This window comes from Strix aluco, chromosome 1 (genome assembly GCF_031877795.1).
Source record: "Strix aluco isolate bStrAlu1 chromosome 1, bStrAlu1.hap1, whole genome shotgun sequence".
Classification (NCBI taxonomy): Eukaryota; Metazoa; Chordata; class Aves; order Strigiformes; family Strigidae; genus Strix; species Strix aluco.
The window spans coordinates 92,592,975-92,613,254 of record NC_133931.1 but is presented as its reverse complement, the minus strand read 5'-3'; the positions used below and the strand labels follow the sequence as shown (position 1 = coordinate 92,613,254).

At 38.0% G+C, this 20,280-nt stretch overlaps 1 protein-coding gene across 3 annotated transcripts in view; it reads right to left on the bottom strand.

Moving 5' to 3' along the window:
- The window catches only part of GMDS (GDP-mannose 4,6-dehydratase), a 424,244-nt gene that overhangs the window by 214,637 nt on the left and 189,327 nt on the right, over positions 1 to 20,280 (bottom strand). For all 3 annotated transcript variants that reach the window (XM_074827095.1, XM_074827104.1, XM_074827112.1), the window contains one exon: positions 15,181 to 15,308. In XM_074827095.1, the coding sequence (XP_074683196.1) occupies positions 15,181 to 15,308 (128 nt within the window). The remainder of the gene's footprint in view (positions 1 to 15,180; positions 15,309 to 20,280) is intronic.

Genomic DNA, 20,280 nt, shown 5'->3' with positions numbered 1-20,280 from the left:
TTGATTCAGTTTATTTCTTTCTTCCCCTCCCTTCCCTTCTTCCCTTTTCCTCAGCCTTATCCTCCTCCATGTTCTTGGGTGGGCAGATTCATGGGGAGACTTGGTTTTTAGTATAGCCACCACCAGGCAGTTTGCTACTCTCCTGAAGCACATCTGGGCTTTATATCAGGCCTTTAATTAATCCTCAGTGAAAGCCAAGCTATGACATTTTGACTGGGCAGGCTCCAGTTTTGGACAGGTCTTGATTTATTGCGACTGAGTCTCAACCTACTTTGATTTATTTCAGCTTTGGGGAGGAGGGCAAGCACTAAACAGAAAAAGCACTGTTGGATGCAGAACATGTGATGCATGTAAAGGACCTCCAGAGTACTGTGGCCCAAATGACAAACAGCTCAGACAATTTGCAATAAAAATAAAATAAAAAAAGTCCAAGTGATGAAAAGACTTTGGTGAAAGAAATCACTTAAAACAACAACAACCACCACTACCAAGAAAAGCAACAACAAATAATAAAAGGCTTAGTGAACTAGGATCAAACTATTTGGCAGAAAGTGCCAACGAAGGAAGCCCATGCCTTATCTCTAAGTAAACAATAAATCCCTGGTGACTCATTAGTGTTAATCATCCCTCTCATCTGCATTCAGCTAAATACAGAGAGGCAGGACCAATGCTTCCCTGATGAGTCGCTTTCAAAGAAAAGGATGTTCTGCTATTGTCTGCCAACTTGCCTTGGGTGGATGTCCTTTTGCAGGTCTCCCTCTCTAACCGTACCATGCATGGCCTGCAATGTGCCAAGTCTTCTGGTCAGTGACAACAAAGGTAACCAGAGCCAAACTGTTCATCTAAATAAAGCAACAAGCATCACAATAGTAGGAGCCACTGAATAACAAATCCGATCTGCTCAAGGTATAAACCTTTACTGTTTCTATGGGCAGACTTACTCTCTTAATTGGGCCCTTTCCTTGTTCTGTTTTAATTTAAATTCTGTTGGACAGGTAACTCAGCAAGTTTATTCTGAATACTACTGTAGCTACCTGCAATTAATTCCTGTTGTGTGTACACACAAAGAAACTCAATATATCAAAAATTGTAATGAAAAAAGTAATTTTATTGTTTTCCTTTAAGTATTTTTGTTAAACATTCAAATACTCTGATTTCTCCTTCCCTTGTACTTCCTTTTCACCAACTGAAATTCAGGTTTTGTTGTTGTTTTTTTCCCCCTCTAACTATGGGAACTAGAGGATTTATGGCTCTATCAACAGAGAAGAAAGAGCGAAGCTCCAGCAAATGAAAAGCAAAAGATTTTTAGTCTAAGCAAACTGGCACTTTTTATTTGTTGATACCTATCAGGGTCCAGAGTCTAGTGAACCTCTAGCAGAAAAGATGTTTTTGTTAAAGACTCAGTACCTGCTGCTATTAAAATGTCAGTAACACCTCAGATGCTACCTCAACAGTCCCCACACAAAGCCTTGGGAGAACAAACCTTTGCACTCCTGTAACACAAGACAGAAGGACCAGCAACCCATACATGCTCATGCAGGCTTGCTCTAAGGCATCTCTAAGTTATAAAGCAGAAGAGGACATAAATCAGGTATGAAAAGATTACGTGGGTCATTTTTGAAAACATTAAAACAGAATGATCGAAGACATTAGTAAAAAGATATCTATGTGTTGATTTTTAAGTTTCAGGGTGAAATCTGGAAGACAGGTCTGCCATACTTGGTTGATCAGATGCCTGTGTAAGTTAAGGCCAGCAGTACTCTTTGCCACCAAGCAGGTAAGCAGTAGGATTCAAATGACCATCTAGCTTAAGATGACTTGGGTCTTCTGGTAATTGAGAAGCAACTACATGGGTGTTCTCAGTCTAATCTGTGTCACATTGACTAGTTTTATCATCTGTAAAAAAGATACGTTTATATTAGCAGTGGTAGGCTGGTAGGTCTATTTGTGCTGGTAGGCTACAAGAGGGAACCTGTGTTTGTTATCTTGTCCCCTAACTGGGTGGGCAGGCTGAGCTGGCTCTCTGTGCCCAATACAAAATTACTAATTCTGCAGAAATAAGAATTACAGCCACTCCCTTTTAGTTTCAGAAGTAGAAGTCTAATTAATAAGAACAGTTCTCAAGTCAAACTGTTCTACCAAACACATCCTTCCTTCATCTCTTCACTCTGTAAGAAAATCATCATCTAATGTAAATGTTTGCTATTTTCTATGCATGTTTTTGTTTTGTGCCCCACTCAGGTTGGAGAATTTCAGGCTCTTTTCACAGGCAGAATCAAGCACAGTGGTAGCTGGTAGTTCACTCTGGCCCAGGAGCAGGTGGTGAGAACACACCATTCCCCTATCAACTAGGGTCTTAATCCTCATCTTGTATTGCCCCCACGTCCCCTCATATGAGGATGCAGCATATCACCATCAGCTGTGCTCCTTCTAAGTATAAATTTGCTTTTCTCTGCCAGACAGTGCTCTTTCTAGCTGCTGCAGAGCTGGTTCTGGGTGGGATTCCAGATGCTAGCTTTCATCCTGAGCCTGAACACCATTTTATTCTTATTTACAGGGAGTTTTATTTTCTAGCTTTTATCTGCCTTTGTGAAATATAAAAGTTTGTGTGATTTTCTCCCTCCAAGAAAGTGTAATAACAGTGTAAGCTCCAGCAGTGCTTTCTAACAGCAACAGAGCCGGAATTTACAGTGACAAGTTAGTAGGCTGTTTCAGTGAAAGAGACTGTATATGAACCAGCGTCCCAGTGAAATCCCATATCTAGGCAAAAAGGATAACTTTCAGATACTACTAATAAAACAATCAGCTTAGTTAGGAGTCAACTGTTTTACAAGCAACTCCAGAACATACACAACTATTCAAGACATTAAGATAGTGCTTTCAGAATCTGGATTTTTTTTTTTTTTCCCATAACTTGGAACATTTGTAACACATTGTATTTAAATGATCAGACTGTTACAAATCAGTGCAACTAAATGCTATCATCAGCATGCAATTTCATTACACAATTTGTTTACAAACCTCATGTGAATAAATTAAACCAAGGGAACTCAGGCTTTTTTTTCTTTAAGCATAGTGTTTTTTAAAGGTAAATGTCAAATGTGCATGATTCTTCCATTATTTAACACTATTTTCTGTAACCACTCCAAAATGAATACGGTAACAATGATGATTAATTTACTTTCACTTTGGGTGGACTTTCTACCGAAACTTGTTCTTTTGCCAGCTACACTTTTACACATGTGCCTATTGGTTTTACATTGCCCTTCTTTAGATGTGACCTTATGAAAACCAGCAACAAAAAAGCCTTCTTTGAGGAAAGTCTAATTACTTAATTACAAGGAGTGAGCAGTTGTGCACCAATTTCATCATTCTGTCATACTTGAGGCTGAAAACTGGCACAGAGTGGGCCAGGTGAAAACTCTTTATTACACTTCCTGTTTATATTGGTAACATGTTAAATGGAATTTTAATGTCTCCTGAGGTCAATTTTAGAGCCAAATTGTGGCTGTCCCTATCACAGGTGTACTGAGTAACTGTGCAGGCACAGAGCCTCTTTCTCTTCTGCTGGCCTCTGCCTCCCTATGCATAAATGTAAGACGCAATGGATGAAGTCAAGTCCCACTGAAGTCAATAATTGTATTATTAGAACAAGAGTTATCTCCAAACCTATTCCTGCAGTTGGTTTGCAGCATGCTTGGATCTCAGGCTTGTCAGGACGACAGGGAGGGAACACACAGCCCTGCAGTCCTCTTGGGGCTGTGTGTTCCATGTGCTCTCACCCTTTACTACTATCTGGATCAGAGTATTTTCTAAAATGTTTTCTTAGCCCCAATATTTGTAAGACTCCATTAAAATGCTGTACATTATATGAAGTGTTACATTAAGAACTTGCACAAACCTCTAACCAGCACCAGTTCTAAATTATTACTTACCTGCTCTTGAATTACTTCAAAAAGAAAAAAAATGACATTGTCCTAGAGATGAGACACCAGAGAGTACAGTTAGCCTGGAAAAGCTCCTTTGAAGGAAAGCTCCTTCGTGCTCCACCTTGGCACTCCTGGACATCAGAGCACAGCCGGGCCCTGCTCCACAGCAGGCTTCTCCTTGCAAACTAGTATTATTTCTGCTACCAGTACTACTGATTCAGAAAGCCACGTTCCAGTGGCTCATGCCATGGTTATGGCACAGGAGTCACTGGAAAAGGTTTACTAGGTATTATGGGCTGAAATAAAACATCAAATAAACATATACATAGAACATGCACAAATAGGAGCAGTGGTGATTCCCTGGCTGCAGCCTGAATATGACACTTAAAATACAACCTCCTCTCGGCACAGGGATTCAAGGGCAAGGCTGCTGGCAGCCAGGAGATGATGGTGGTAAGAGGCACAGTGCCCAGCAGCAGCCGCCAAGCATCTCTTGGGCTTTCCCTTGTCAGGAGAGAGACCTATTATGTGTCGGTCTGCCATGTAGCCTACAGACCATCCTATCTCATGCCTCTTGACACCTTTCCAATAACCTGAGATCCACTTGTAATCTGGGAGATGAACAGTTTTAAACTGGCATTATTTTTAATATCTATCTACCTTGGATATCAGTAATAATACTGGCAATAAAATGAAAAGGGTATACCTAAAATAATTTTCCCTTGTCAAATATTTCCCCTTTAAAATGAATATGATATATTAAAAACCCGATGCCCGTTGAATTTAAAACACCTCAGAGGAAGAGAGAAATTCCCACCAGATATGGAAAAGTAGGGTTTGTCTGGAAATAAATGCAGCATAATAAATTAATGGTGAGGGGGAAAATATGCCTGTATTGCATAAGGAAAAAATACTGCATTAGCAACACAAAGCATTTTTCTTGTAAAATAAGGCACAATGCAGCAAGATTGTACGATTTGTACCAACTTTTCATTACGTCAAAAGTAACGTGTGTGCCTGGTATTATAGCATTAGGGTTGCCTTGATAAACTGTTACTGTGTAGAGTAACATCTCACTTGATAGAGGTTAAAGCAGAAGTAGGAGTTAATGCTCTACTAATGAATTTACTGCTCCTTAAAGAAATCTATAAAGTGCACCTGGAAGAAAGAAAACCTCTTCTGATATTAAAAAAAAATCAGATTTGCAGATCAAGAAATAATAATGCACAACTTGCACTAGAAATATCAGCTTCTAAAAAGTACAAAGGTTGTTATTAAGAGCAAAGTTAGTGAGTAGAGAGTAAGCATATTTTCATAACAGTCCCTGTTCTTTTAATAGAAGAGGAACATGAATGTAAGTAACATTGGCACAATGAGAAGTTGGGTCAACAGCCGACACTCTTATGGACCCAGCAGTTCAGGCAATGGCTCACAGCAGCGGCTCCTAGCTGGAAGTCACAGTTCTCTGAGGTTTCAAATGGTTGAGTTTGCCCTGCTTTTCTCATGCTATTGATCAAGAGAGATGAGTCTACACAAAATCTGCCTAGACTGCATTCAAGTCTACAAAAAACCCCTGATAATTTGTCCCTGCAGACAGGCAACATTTCATACGAGTAGCTAGGGATCCCCTAACGTTCCTTCCTCAGATTCAATACCATAGATCCTTTAATCCCACTGCTCAAGAGAAAATGTAGAAAGCAGATACATGGGACTACTCACTTAAGAGATACCACCAAAATCCTTATTTCACTAGAAGCAATGAAATGGCCACCAAGGTTGCCATCACCACCAGTTGCCCTGTGCATCAGCAGGGCATGTGGGGAAGGACAGCTGCTGGGCTTCCCTGCACCAGTCAGCCTTGACCTGCACAAAGGAGGAAGCCCTAGGAGGGTTTGAGGGAACCACCAGCTGTTTTGCACAGCCCTCATGTAAGCTGCAGGAATGGGATGATGTCATGGATCCACTGTTTACTTCATTCTCCTCTTCCACAGCTGCAGGCAAATCCACCCCAGCCACACTGCTGAGCCAACTGGGGATGTGGGATAAGAAAACACCAATGTTGCTCACCTACCTTGCAAATGTAAGGCTTCTCATACTCCTGAGGAAACAAAGAATTGCTCTTGTTGCAGAAATCACATGGATTTTGAGAGGAAGAGAGAGAGGAGTCAAGCATATGACAGCAATAAGCTTTCTTCACATACTTAACCTGGTAACCAAGTCAACCATCCCCAGGGGAAGCTCAGTGTCAGCCAAAGAAGGCCAACTGGAAAGTTCAGCTGCTCTATCTTTGGACCATTAATGTTCGTTGTTAGGTCAAGGCTTCATCCAAAAACACCTACAGCTAAAATTCAAGTATTTCTGCTAAAACTAAAAGTGGCATATTAAGTGCACCCTGTGGGTTTGGGGAATGTTTCTCACTCAAACAAACGAAAAAATCGTATTTTTTTTCAATACCCAGATCAGGAAAGAACAGTCACTCTGCTGATAACCAGTCTTCTTAATAATGCACAGAATATTAACAGCTAGAGTACAATAAAAGTGAGCCCTGACATTTTAATTTATCCTCTGAAATATTTCTTCTTTCAGTGGAATGACCTGAAATTGTTGGAGGCCTAAAATCTTTGGTTCTGGGAATGCACTGCCCATGATGTTTTACTGGCTTCATTTCAAATGAAAACAATTACTGTATAGTGAGGATGTTACCACACAGACATAACAACACCATTAACTATTTTTTACTTCCAGCGAAATTGAACCATTATGAGGTTTTAAAAATGTCCTCATTAAATTTTAACGATTTGTTTTAAGGGATTTTTTCCCCTTATTAAAATTAAAACCAACTACGCTATATAGCTTTCTCAGAATGTGGTGCATTACTCTAAGATTCAAATAAATCTGTAAATCATAGATTAGTTAATAAAGAGAAAATATCTGGGTTATTACAGGTGGGGCTGGTAGCAGTACCTGTTATTAATGTTGCCTAACATTTACCAATAAAAGAGGCTGCTTCCCGTTCTTTAAAATGTTGCCAAATACCATCTGACTGAATAAAAAATTTCTGAGTTCAAAGTTAGACACACCTTGCTGTTGGGATTTTTCTTTCTTTCCCCACACCCCGATGATAGGAAAAAGAGCAAAGAAAGGAAGGAAAAATGTCATTTGAAGTGATTCAGCCAATTAAAGAATACATTTCGCTTGTATTAACTACCCCATAAACCTCAGTAATTTTTTTTCCATGAACTCAGGGTTTCCTTGTTGTACAGTAAATATTTGAAATTTTGCATACAGAAGGCTAGAGAATGTTTATGAGAACATTTCCATCAAATTTGCCCTGAACTTGCCCAATTCATAAACTTTGTGTGGACTAAAATGGAAAAAAACTAATTTCAAAAAATTGCTGTTTACATACACTCACTCAGGAGGGACTTGTGAGTCCTTTGCTGTTAAATTCTGTGAAGATTCACTTTATGGTGAACACGCTCCATCCTGTGATGGGGCAGTGGTTTCCCTCCAAGCGCAGCTGCAGCCTCGAGCGAGCTGTCTGGTGTATTTGCTCCCTGGGTCCAGGCAATCCCATCTGCCTGGTGAGATTCATCTCTTTCCCACAGTCTCATCTGCAGTTGCCCCAAGTTAAAACCACCATAAGACTGACTGGAAGGTGGAACAGACCTTTTTTTAAAAAGTCTGGTTTGTTTTCACCCTGGTGTTATATTGCCACCTGCTAATGAGTAAACATTGTCCTGCAGCATGCACTGATGTGGACTGCAATGATGGTATATATACTGCATTATATAGTCTCTCTGCTGGCATCCATATATTTTCTTCCGATCCTATCACAAGTATAAGTATAGCTCCTAAACATGGACCCTGCCATAATTTTGTTTTTCCCCACACTGCCAGACAGAGCAGAAAACTAAAATCATAGGAACACAGCATGCATTTAAAGTTACTTCTGAAAAGTGCCTTAATTTGGTATTCTACAAGAACATCATGCTGCAAAGGCAGAATTCGTCAGGAGGACTCTTGTAGTTGTGTTATTTGAAGAGACACTTCATTCAAACTACAATGGCATAATAGGTCAGTCTCAGAAATATGACAACAATACATAATTTATCAATCTGGAAACCTTATACTTGAAAGAAGCCTTAGTCTAACCTTTCCATCACTCCAATTGAATTGTAAGACCACCGCTGTAACAAGACCACTTAGAAAACCACCGGGGTGGCCTTGATAATAATACACATATCATTGTTGAGGCACAGGAAACTAAACCAGATGGTTTTGCTGAGGAAAGCACTTTTTTGGCTTTGTAAAGCCTAAAAACACTAATAGGTCAAACACAGAAGTGGTGAAAAAGAAATCTAAAGGAAAATTTATGTAAATAAGAAAAAAATCTTTTTACAATTATATTCCCCTCACATAAAAAATGGCTGCAAGAAAATAAAAAGGGGGAAATGGTGCTGTAGTTCTGAAATAGATCAGGATACTTTCCTGAAAGGAAAAGGTCTAACAGCAACACTTACAGTAGGCATTGCTGCTGGAAATCAATACCATATGATGTGCATTAGACAGAACACCTACATATTGTAATTAAAACCCCTTTCTTTCCTCATTTTTATGTTTTAAATATGGACACCATTCATGCCTATTGTAATAAATGACTTACTTCCTTGTTTAATCTCTTACTAGCAATCATATCAAATGTAAAGAGAAAATAGCACACACATGCACCTCTTAAAATACATGAAATTGAAAATAATTTCCACTAAATCATGCATGCACAAACAGAAACATACATTCACATACACACACATACATACAGGGGTGTGTGTGTGTATGTACAAGCACATATGTCTAAAACATGTCGGAATTTTCTCAGTTATGCTGTTATTTAGAATTACATTTCAGCATTGAATTATTCATAATTCATTGATTATTCAGCATTCAGCATTTCAAAAACCATGAAGAACTTTGTTTTATTTTGTTTTTCTTTAATGCAGACATCATCTACATGAGTAAAATTAAGATGATAGTGTGTTAATCTGCTGGGAACTGCAACTATTTCTAATAGTCAGGAAGTCTAATCCAAACTACACACACTGAAAGAAATGTATTACAAGCTCTTTTATTGTGCAGACTTATTTACCAAAATGTAAGCTTTAATTTTGCATTAAAAAGGAAAACTTTTACTATCACAGTTGTTCTAAAACATGTACTTTCTTCATAAGAAAAGGTTTGCCCATATTTTCAAAATCTGAAAGACGATGTTTGAGAGTTATATCTACATTTTGCTGGCATCAAATCATGCTCTAGCTGAAATAAACCATCATAATTTAAATATTAACTTTTTCTCTGCTTGCATGGGACAATGGAGAAGAAATATACACCGAGGAGAGCTTCACTATATGCATATCATTTGTGACAGTTCATTTTGGTACCGCTCACAAATAACCTTGGAGAAAATGTTCAAAGTCTTCAGCCCAACTCCCAAGTTCTTAACTAAAATCAGAGAGTAACTAAAACCAGAGTGTCTGAAGCCAGAAGTCAAGTGGGACCACAGGCACCTTACTGAGCCTAGGGAGCCTGAGGGAGCCTACCTGGACAGCAATAAAGTAATAACAATGGGGTCTTACAGGATCTTATTTTGATTCTGCATGACAGACATGCCAAGGAGATGCCTGTTTTGTGGCCAGTGATGCCATCTACCACCTCATATCAAGAGCTGAACTCTTTTGTAGGGTAGGAACATTTCAGTTGAGGTACAATGTGTGTAAATAATTTACTAAAACAATGGCATCATGAATTGACTCTGGCAATCCATTTATCTATGTCTTTTCCCTATAGTCTCAACCAGAGGGAAGACAATCTTCTTTACTTCTTGGACCTGCTGTTCTAGCACCCTCACTGTGTCATGAAGAACTGGCTCTATTGCAAACGTCAGTGCCTGTGAGTCAGTGCTGGGTGAACTTCGCAAAGCAATTTGGCATCTTTCATTTGAGACTGGTTATCTGTGCTGTGGCAACTTAAATTGGCTGGACTGTATCCTGAGAACTGGATCATTAATTGCATGGATGATTGAACACACTATCATGGTGAAATGTGACTTCCTTTATCGTGGACACATCATACCTCCACATGTCCAAAGTATTTACAGGAGGATATCAAAGAATATTCTGCCCAATATTCCTTTGGGAAGATGTTGCTTTCTCAAAAAGCATTTCTGCATGAGGCTTAATTCTACATCTTATGAAAAGGACAACAGATTTTTCAACCATTAGAAAGAAACTAAGGTGGAATAGTCATTGTCTGTATCTAGAAAAGCTTCTAGAAAAGATACTGCTTCAGCAAGTACCTGTCAAGAGTTTTATGAATGTTCAGTAGTTGTTCCAAAGGAGCAGAGTCTATCAAACTTTTCTCCTAAAGGTTCATAAAAGCCCTGCTGCTCTCACAATTACTTCACCTAGCTGGCAGCAATAAGATAATCAGTTCAGTGGATCATCACATCAGTCACAGCAGATTGGATATAACTTTAAGATCAATTTGGCTTAATAGAGCCATTATTAATCCCAGGTCAAGCAAGCTGATGGAAAGTAAAAGTTCTCACTTGGAAATACACAAAATACACTTGAGTACCTGGATGGCTCAAAAATCTTTACTGTCATACTCAAAGAAGTCCAGAACTAAGGATTTAAAACTGTTTCTTAATGTTTATTATAAGTGATTAATTTTGAGCATAAAAAATAAGTAGTAAGAAGGGAAAAATGTTTTTCGCTTCAGTCCATAACAAAAGGGTAATCTTCATTTAAAAACATGCCTTTAAGTTCATGAGCCAATCTCATAACTATATGAGGTATTGATAGTTACACACACAGATATAACTGACTTTCCTTTTATAACTGACAATCACCAACAAAGCAAGATTCTCACAAGCAAGTAAGTATCCTGCTGGGCTGATGAAAGGATGTGTTAGAAAAAACTTCAAGTCTCATCAGACTAAGGTAAAATGTATCTCAAAGACAACACATCCTTAACACTCCAAAATAGAACTAGAAAAGCCTTGGCCAATGGCCCCACTGGCTGAATCCTTTTCTTATGCACAAGAGTAAAGTAAAGTTTTAAATAATTCTGTCTGGCAAGAGTTTTTATATTTAATCGTACACACAAACATATAAGAAGGGATTTCCCACAACAGAAATGGTAGCGCTGTCTCCAAGGGTCAGTCTCTACCTATTAGAATGGTGAATAAAAGAATCATGGATAAAAGACCAGGTGATGCTGACTGGAGGTTTAAACGCAGAAGGCATCACTGTAGATTAGGTTTTACTACCTCAATTTCAACATGCGCAAAATGGTTTAAGACAATAAAAATGACTCTGCATTTTCTTGTGCATTTTAATCACAAAGTAAGGTATGAATCAGCACCAGTCCCAATTAAAAAAAAAAAAAAGATGGAAAGTCTCTCTTTAAACAGTTTCTTGATGTGGTTGGTTGGACTGTATAATAACTTACTATATTACTTATACACTGTTCTTTTTTGCTTTGTTTTTTTTTTTTTTTTTTTCCCCATTATTTAAATATAAATTAATGGAAGCCAATTGCCATACATTTAGAATATCTAATGGTCTGTATGAATATTTCTGATCTGTATGAATACTTAAAGACTATTAAAACTGTTACCTTTGACTTGGTTTTTTACTTTTGTAAGATATATATTGATAGGCTACTCAACAGCATTCATCAGTGCAGTATTTCTGCTCTCTGCACAACACTGAGGTGTGGGCAGTGCAACTGCAGAAGGCAACCTGAGCATCAGCAGGTGAGATAAAGATGAAACTAACGGAAAAGAAGAAAAAGCCTCAGCTGTTGAACTCTAATACAAACTTGCTCTTTTCCCAGAGCCACTTTCCAGCAGGACTATGTTCTATTTGTTGGTTTTCCCTTTTTATTCTTTACAAATAAATGTGTTTATTACAGGCCCAAGAACAACACTTTAAGGTTTCAGTTGCAGGTATAACTTCATTACTTAATTTACAGTATTTGGCATGTAGGAAATTAAAAAAACCCAACCAACTAGTGATGGACTGATGGGCATATTTTTAATGGTCCAAGTAAAATCTTTCTGTGAATCTATAGTTATTTGAAATAAGACTCTTGGGTAAGTGTCTGAAGAAACTTGTATGATGCCTTGTGTTTTATAAATAGCATAGAAATGAGTCAGATTGTTAAGGCTTGCTATTGTACTAATATCTGAAAATATCTAGCAGTTTACTAGAACTTTCTTTAAGAAATTAAAGGTAAAAGTTACCCTCACAAAACAAAATAGCACACAGAATATTCATATGTCAATAGTGGTGATATATTATTTTTCCCTCTTCCAACTCAGTGGCATTGATCATCGTCTCTAATACCATCCCATGAGACTTGTGCTGGATCACAGTAGAGTAAAAATGGAGAAAGGGGGAGTAAGAAGCAGCAGCGATTTTTGCAAAAATGTTAAGAGTTACTAATACAATTATAGGATAAAACTAATAATCCCCCCCCCTCCATTTTTTTTTTTTTTTTAATGCTTACTTATTTCTACTTTGTTCTCTTCAAACACTGAATGGAAGCCTTTCTTTCTGGTGAGTTAGACTTCCCAGTTTTCATTCACCAGCACAGTGCTGCTGTACCTGATTTTCAGTTCCTGCAGGTGGCAGTTCAAGCCCCAGCTCAAAAACCTAACCAAACACATATTCCAACTATTCTCCCCTGATATGAACCTATGTTTAAACATCAGACTTGTGAATCACCTGCTACTAAAGCTGACCTCAAGCTATAGCTGGCACTGAGCACGCTGGCAGCCCATCCATTGGTGGACACCTACATGCTTCAGTGCAGGCACGTGCCTCCATGCTTTACTGTTTACAGAAGCATTTGCCCAAAATCACAGTGGCAGTCGGATGAATGCATGTGATCAAAGCTCAAGAGTCCTGACTTCTGCTTCTGCTTTGTAACCACCAGACGTTCTCCACTCCAATACATACAGGATGCAATCTCTCCATGAAGTCAATGGGAGTTTGGTCCTCAGCTTTCAGGAGATCAGGAATTGACCCATGTTTTATAAAACAACAAAAAGGAATGTATTTATGGTTTTATTATTATCCCTAATAAAGAAATAAGGAGAAAGAAAACACAGTACATGGTCTAGTCTATACGCACATGTGTTACTTGTATTAATATCGATGGGATTTAAAAGTACATATGGAGAGGATAAGATATATCCCTATGTGTTCAGCCATATGCTTAAGGAAGCTCCCCAAATGCTTGTAAATACGATCATGCTTTCTAACATACTATGTATTTATTTGAACAACGTTAAATCTCTAAGCCCTACTTTCCAGTCCATTAAAGCCTCAAATAATTGTTTATTTCCAGTTTAAAGTTACTCTCTTTTTTAGCCATTAGAAGGCTGCCTGTAACCACATTTCCACAACACTCAGGGAATTAGAGAATTGATAATAACTCTCCCATTATACGAAGGGGTACCTCTCCAGGAAGAGAAATACTCAAGATGAACTATATTTTAGTAAGGAATTCTTTCCAGAACATTTTGGGACAGGCCCAAAATGTGTAGCTGAAAGGTCTGGAATGCTACTTACACAACAAACACGTGTTCGTGCTGTAGACCTCGGACAACTACATTCCTCCTGGAGGCCAAAGGCCTTGAAAACTAGTCATTCTTCTGGATAGAGTTGTTCTCATTTCCTTTTTACTTTTAAAGGTTTGAACACAGGACAAGGGTCTGACCCACAAGGCACAAGAGGGTTATTCTGGATTTCCCTTATGGAAGAAGACATCAGAATTCATCCCACGATTTATGATCTGGTGCAAGTTGTCTTGGAATGAGATAGCTGAAGTATTTATGGAATATCCAATGCCTGTTAGCAAATTATAGTCATTATGTTCATGCAACGGAACATTTATTTGGCTTATAGTTTACTTCCTTTCAGTTGAGACTTGGTAACTGACTTTATGAACGCTCCTGAATATGGTTTTATCCATTAAAAAAATGATTGGGATAGTTTACTGGATTAACTGCTTCAACTAATGTTGTGGCCACAAATATAAAACAATAGTCATGGAGGCATAGTCATGACATTCATGGTGCCCTTACCACCTTAAATGAAAATGCAGCGCAGAACCAAAAGCCAACATTATTTATAGCCAGCTGCCAAAAATCACCTTCACTTACTTGATGTAACCCTTTCAATGCCAAGGAGATATGGCTGTTTACTTTTCTTAATATCATCCAGACCAAAAGTTTATATTGTGGTATTATGATTTGGGGGTTTTTTGACTGTAAACAAGGTTTGAGAGCTCAGCTTTTATTTTACCTTTTAAATCTCAACGTACAATAAAAATCTCAAATTAGACTTTTTTCTGCTGAAATACTTCTTACTTTGTAATATAGAAAACAAAACAGACATCATCTTTTTAAACTACATCAATGAATAGTGAAGCCAAATCCGGTTTCCCACAAAGGAATTATTAAAAGACAGAAATAGTTCAATGACCACAGGAAATTTTTAAGCACCAAAATATGGACAAAAGTCTCCTGGGGAAAAGACAATATTTCCTACATGGTCATTCATGTCTCCTTGTAATACAATACAGGGGTATTGTTTGTTTGTCTGCTTAAGTAGATGCATAGAATAAAATTAGAAACAAATCCTGACTATGGAAACATTTCAAACACTAGATTCAGGCACATGGGTTGCAATACCTGCCATCACAACTATGTTCTGATGCTTCTTTTTAACGTAAAATCAGCTAGAGCTTTGATCATTAATATATACATCATTTTTGCCTCATTATAATACAGGCCACCAACCTCCAGAAGGATCTTTGACTTCAGGTCATATTGCATCTTGCTGCAATCTTAATATTGGTCATAAAATTTGTCAAAACAATAGGAAAAATACTCTAAAATAGATTCACTTTATAGTCAGGCCTGCCCCCCTCCCCCCAAGGAATTTAGTCAAGAAACGTAAACCCAAAGATTTATTTTTCTGTTCAGGTCATGCCTGGGGTAGACATTGCTGTGTTACTAAATTCCCTAGTCTGAAATCCAGAGCAAGACAAAGTTAACAGGCCTCAGTAGGCAAAAACGTCTTGAGATAGCCCTCCATGGACCACGACCTGGAAGTTGCAGCAATAAGCATTATCCCCACCATGAAGACGATTCAGAAAAAGCACTTAGCCCACAGCTTACCTCAACGTAGTCCCTGGCATGGCCCCAGTCTCTCTTAGCATCCAGATTGCCCAGGCTGAAACAATCCAGCTGTCCAAGGTGAATCTTTGCTACCGATCGGCTAATTTTTCGAGTAACAAAGTTAGCCCCTGCAATAGAAATAAAAGGTAGTATCAGCATGGTCACACAGGCAGATAGCTGGCCACAAGAAACACCTTGTATAACTCAGCACATGGTACTTTCAGTCTTCATTCAGTCCCCTCACACCACCTAGACCCATGCCCTCTTCTATCATTTGAGGAGGCTAAGAAGCTTCCAGTGCAAGTGTCACATTAGCTGCACTTTCACAGCAAATATCTTTCTTTGTGGGACTTCTTAAGCATTCCTAATTTGCTGCCTTAGTATTCAGTCCAGGCATAAAGCCAAAGAAAATAATTTGGAATGTCAGTTCTTAAACACAAAATGCAAAAGGTTACATAAAGAAGACAGACATCTTAGACCACCCTCAAGTTTTTTGTTACTGTTTCTTTTTTATTTTTGAATTTTTTTTTAAGGAATGCATATATCTAAATAAATTAGTTTATTAATTAAAAAAAAAAAAATGAAACTATCCAAATACTACATATTCTCCAAAGGCCTGTTATGGTTTAAAAAGTTCTACTTTTCTAGTTATTCAGGATTCTTTGTCCCTCAGGTTCAGTGAGATCATGAAATTGTGATTTCAACTTTATCAGTTGAAGGCTCTTCATTATTTTACCATATTTCTGTATTTTGTTCACTGTATTGCTTTGGAATATCTGTGTGCCCATTTCTGCTCCCTGTAGAGTTGCTTTAAATAATATTTGTTTCTAGTTATTTTCATATCTTGATTTTTAGATTATAACAGCTGTGTTTCTAAAATGTGGTCAACAGTCTCCTCAAAAGCAGAGGGATTTGAATTTAGCCCCAATGGCATTTGCACACTAATGGGCCACAAAAATTAAAATTACATGCCTTTTTAATAGCTAAAAAAAAATAAAATGATTGAGTGGTGACAGATGATACCTCATCCACATGGAAAGTGGGAAAGTTAAGAAAATGACTGCACTAGTAAAGTGCTCTTAGCAAATTTCAAAAGTCCTAAGCAGTGTAGCTTGTACATTCAATGCATATATGTATTTTTTTCATTATGGAATGCTGCTCTTGAGATATGCATCTCAATATTTTCTGTTTCCTGTCAAACAAACGAGAGGCTACTGCAAAATTATTACATAATGTGAAGTGTCTTTTTCAGACTACTAATTTTTCCTGAAAAGTCAAGAGCACTAACAGTACCTTTTTGTGTCATTTGACTCTGCCAAAAGTAAAAAAAAAAGAGCACACCTATAAGAACCATGTGGGATGAAGCAATTAAATAATTCAGACTTTACCACAGGATTAAGACAGAATTTTAATTTTCTGTCAACTGCTGAACTAATTGGAATTCCAGTCATTAGCCATTTAGAATATATCATCAGTTTGCATTTGTTTTTTGAAGGATGAAAATCATATAATTTCCATATACCCTGAAGAAGTGTTCATTTATAACGGAAACTTACCAAATACTGTGATTTGCAAAATTTATGAAATATACCGGGGAATCTTTTTTATAGCAATGTTCCTCAAAAATTGGACAAATGAGCCAACTGCAGGATGAAAGCCCAAGCCCTTCTTCCAGTCTGCACCCTGCAGACTCAACAGGAGAACTATGATTAGATAAACCAGCACAAACCACAGGACCAACACTGTGACTCTGCTATTGCAATTTCTGAAAGGAAAGTACTGTGGTTCCCCTGTTCCTGGCTGGGCAGGCTTGCAGCGGGAGTGGAGTTCTGGCTTAACAGAAAGCAGTGACAGTCTTCTTGGTTTAGTCAGACTGGCACTTCTCCAAAGATTGTTTCAATTTTTTACATCATCAAAGTGGTTTGAGATCTTCATATAGATTATTACTAATTAATTAAAAATAGATTCAAACTATTGCACAAACTTATTAGGATTAGCTCTGAAACTTACTAACTTTCTGCACTGAAATAATTTCAGTTAGCATTATTATTCAGTAAATAACAGTTGAAGGAGAAGCTTTTTTTTCAAGGATAAAGTATATGGCTTTATGTTCCAGACTGCAACCTAACAATAAGCAAAAGTGGCCGCTTTCATTGCTACATTCCCATCTGCAGTAAAAGCAGTGAGAGTTTGAGTCATCATCTGCATTAAAACAAGTTTTACTGTTAACCTACACGACTAATCAACATCAGCTTCCATTTTGGAACAACCATTTCCTCAGCATAAAAAAAAAAAGCATATTAGGTTGTGTGTGTGACAGAGAGAGAACTTTTATCCATTAGCTTAACTGGAAATATATGAATGATACTGCACAAGAAAAAGCAGATTTGTCTAGCACAACACAGCAAATACTAGTAACTGCTGTCTTCTTGCAGAGTCACTGATAACCAAAGAGAAACAATCTTCAAAGATCTTCTCGAAGCAAAATCAGAATATACCTCAAAAGACTGATATGAAGAATTAAAGAGCACCACAGTGAAAAATGGAAATCTTTATTTTCCAGAAATATTCCAATAAGGGTTCAACAAAATAATAGGAACCCTCTTCTTGGAAGTGCCTCAGCATTAAAGCTGTGGAAGAAAACTATGCTACTGTCATACTGAGAAATGTAATTAGAATTATTTTCATGCAACCAAGTACTGAAAGGGACATTTTGGAAGCATTTAAATAATATGGTTCATAAATAATGTTTAAATACCAATTCTCTTCAAACACAGTATCTTAAAATATCCCATTACACAATATGTTTGATCCCATGCCATTAAATGCACATCATAACTAGAATTTAAGCTGATGCCCACTGGAGTCATACAAAATAGTTAAGGCTATGTCAGCATTTCCATTATAAAGTCCTGACCTAGGGGTTTGCAATCAAACTATAAAATCTTGCTTTGGCATGAAACTTGGCAATGTCTCTTCCCTCAGGAATGATTCTATCTAAAAGGCCTAAGCAGAGTGCTACAGATATCTTTATATAACTGAATACAAAGTACCTTTTGAGACACAGAAATGGTTAGCTTCCTTCTTCCTCAGGAGGCACTGAGGACTTGCTAATGTTGAACCACAAGAGCATTTTCGTCCACAGAATGGCCAGTTAGTGCCAGCAAGAGTATCAACAGAGCTGCTGGTGTGTTAAACCAGTTCACCCTTTGTATTGATTTTCATTGGATCAGTATGATGCAGCAGTTAAAATGCCACTAGCTATCACTGCTGAATAAGGCCTCCTTTATTGGGCTACTAACATTTCTAATTCACATGGAAATGTGTTGGTGCTAGAAACAGAAACTAGCTTAGATTGGTGGGGAAGACAGATGTCCAAGTCCCACATTTGTCTCCTGGCTTTGTACTGCCTCCTCAGTTCAGAGGTTTTGTAAGACACACCTCTGCTCACACCTAGTACAAATGAACATGGACTGTTCAAAACTCTATTAAATTTGTGATGTATTTTGACTTATTTGAAAACTTTTTCAAAATGTGTGAGGGTGGCACAGTTCTGGGAGCTCACTCTCCTACAGTAACCAAGAGAAGAGTCATTCTTGCTCCCTCAGTAGGGCCAAGGATGCTGGGCTAACTGCCTTCCATAGTTATCTATGCAGCAAATACATCCAAACCATGATGGGCCACATTATGCTCTGGTTTGCATAGCTACTGACAGCACTGGAATTGCTGTACTGCAACAGCAGAGATCTGGCCAAACGTTGCTTTGGTGTGTCCGCACATTTCAGCAGTTCCAAGCAGCCTTGGTTGAGCAGGGCCTGACAAGTTTTTACATTTTAAAAGAGGCCTTAAACATGAGTTTTCATGATATTAACAGCTCTTTCAGGAACCCTGAGCATTAGCTCAGATTTGTTTTCAAAACCCAAGCCCTCCCTCTGAGATCATTAGCGTTCCAATAGGAACCATAAGGTCTGATTTGCAAACCCGATTTATCGTAGGTATGATTTTAAGCAAGGATTCCTCATCAAGCAGACCTGATCTATAAAACATATAACTTGTCAGCAAACCATTATAGGAACAATACTACAATCAGAAGAAATAGCAGAGATATATTGAATGCAATAGCATCGGCTCTCCAGTCCAGGCCTGTCGCCTGCTGTGATGCCTGGGTCAGGGTGGAAAACAGCTCACACAGCTCATCCCTCTGAGAAGGACGCTGCCTACATCTGGCAAAGATACTGTTTTGAAAGCTGGACACATCTCTCATTAACACATATTTAAAACTATTGCTTTAGGAAGCATGCTCTCAATGCACCTACAGTTCCAAAGCTGGATGCCCCGAGCAAAAAAAAATCTGCATCAGTACTCCATCCCTTTCATCGGCACTGGGATTTCACCCTTAGTGTATCATCAGGAAACTGGCTCTTTGAAGTAGGTGTTTTTCTCTAGAATCTGTGGTTTATAAGAGGCAGCCAAATGGATGAAGCAGCTTTAAGAGCCACTGTTATAGTAACTATTTCTTTTCAAGAAATGTCATTTTCCAAGCTCTCAAGGCTACATACAAAACTCAACAGATGACAAAACTGTGGTCTTAGAAGACTGCTATCTATGTATAACACTAGTTGTTTCATGCATAAGAAAATCCGTCATTAATCCTAGTAATATCATAGAATAACAGTCAGTCTGATAGCATTTAATAGCAATACTTATCTATCAGCTGAGATGCAGTCCTAGTAGTCTATTAAGTTGTCATAACATCTTTTTCTTTGTTTTGCATAAAATATGATAAAAAGATTTCTGTCTCTAAAGGTGCTGGCACAAGAAAAAGGGTGGTTTTGGTTTTTTTTTTATCCAAGTCTCTACAGTTCTGGCATAGATTCTAGTGGAAGCCTAACATGTTCAAACCCATTCTGTATCCAGTGTTTCTACTAACCCAAAGGAACATATTTCTTTTAACATATATATGTTGTAAATGATACATTTAATGAGATCATTAAAATGTTTTGATTGCCTGAAAATCCACACTGCTCATAATTTCCATTCTATGAGAAGCTTTTCCATTTTTGTAACAAGCTGAAATTAAAAACCAAAGCGACACACAGT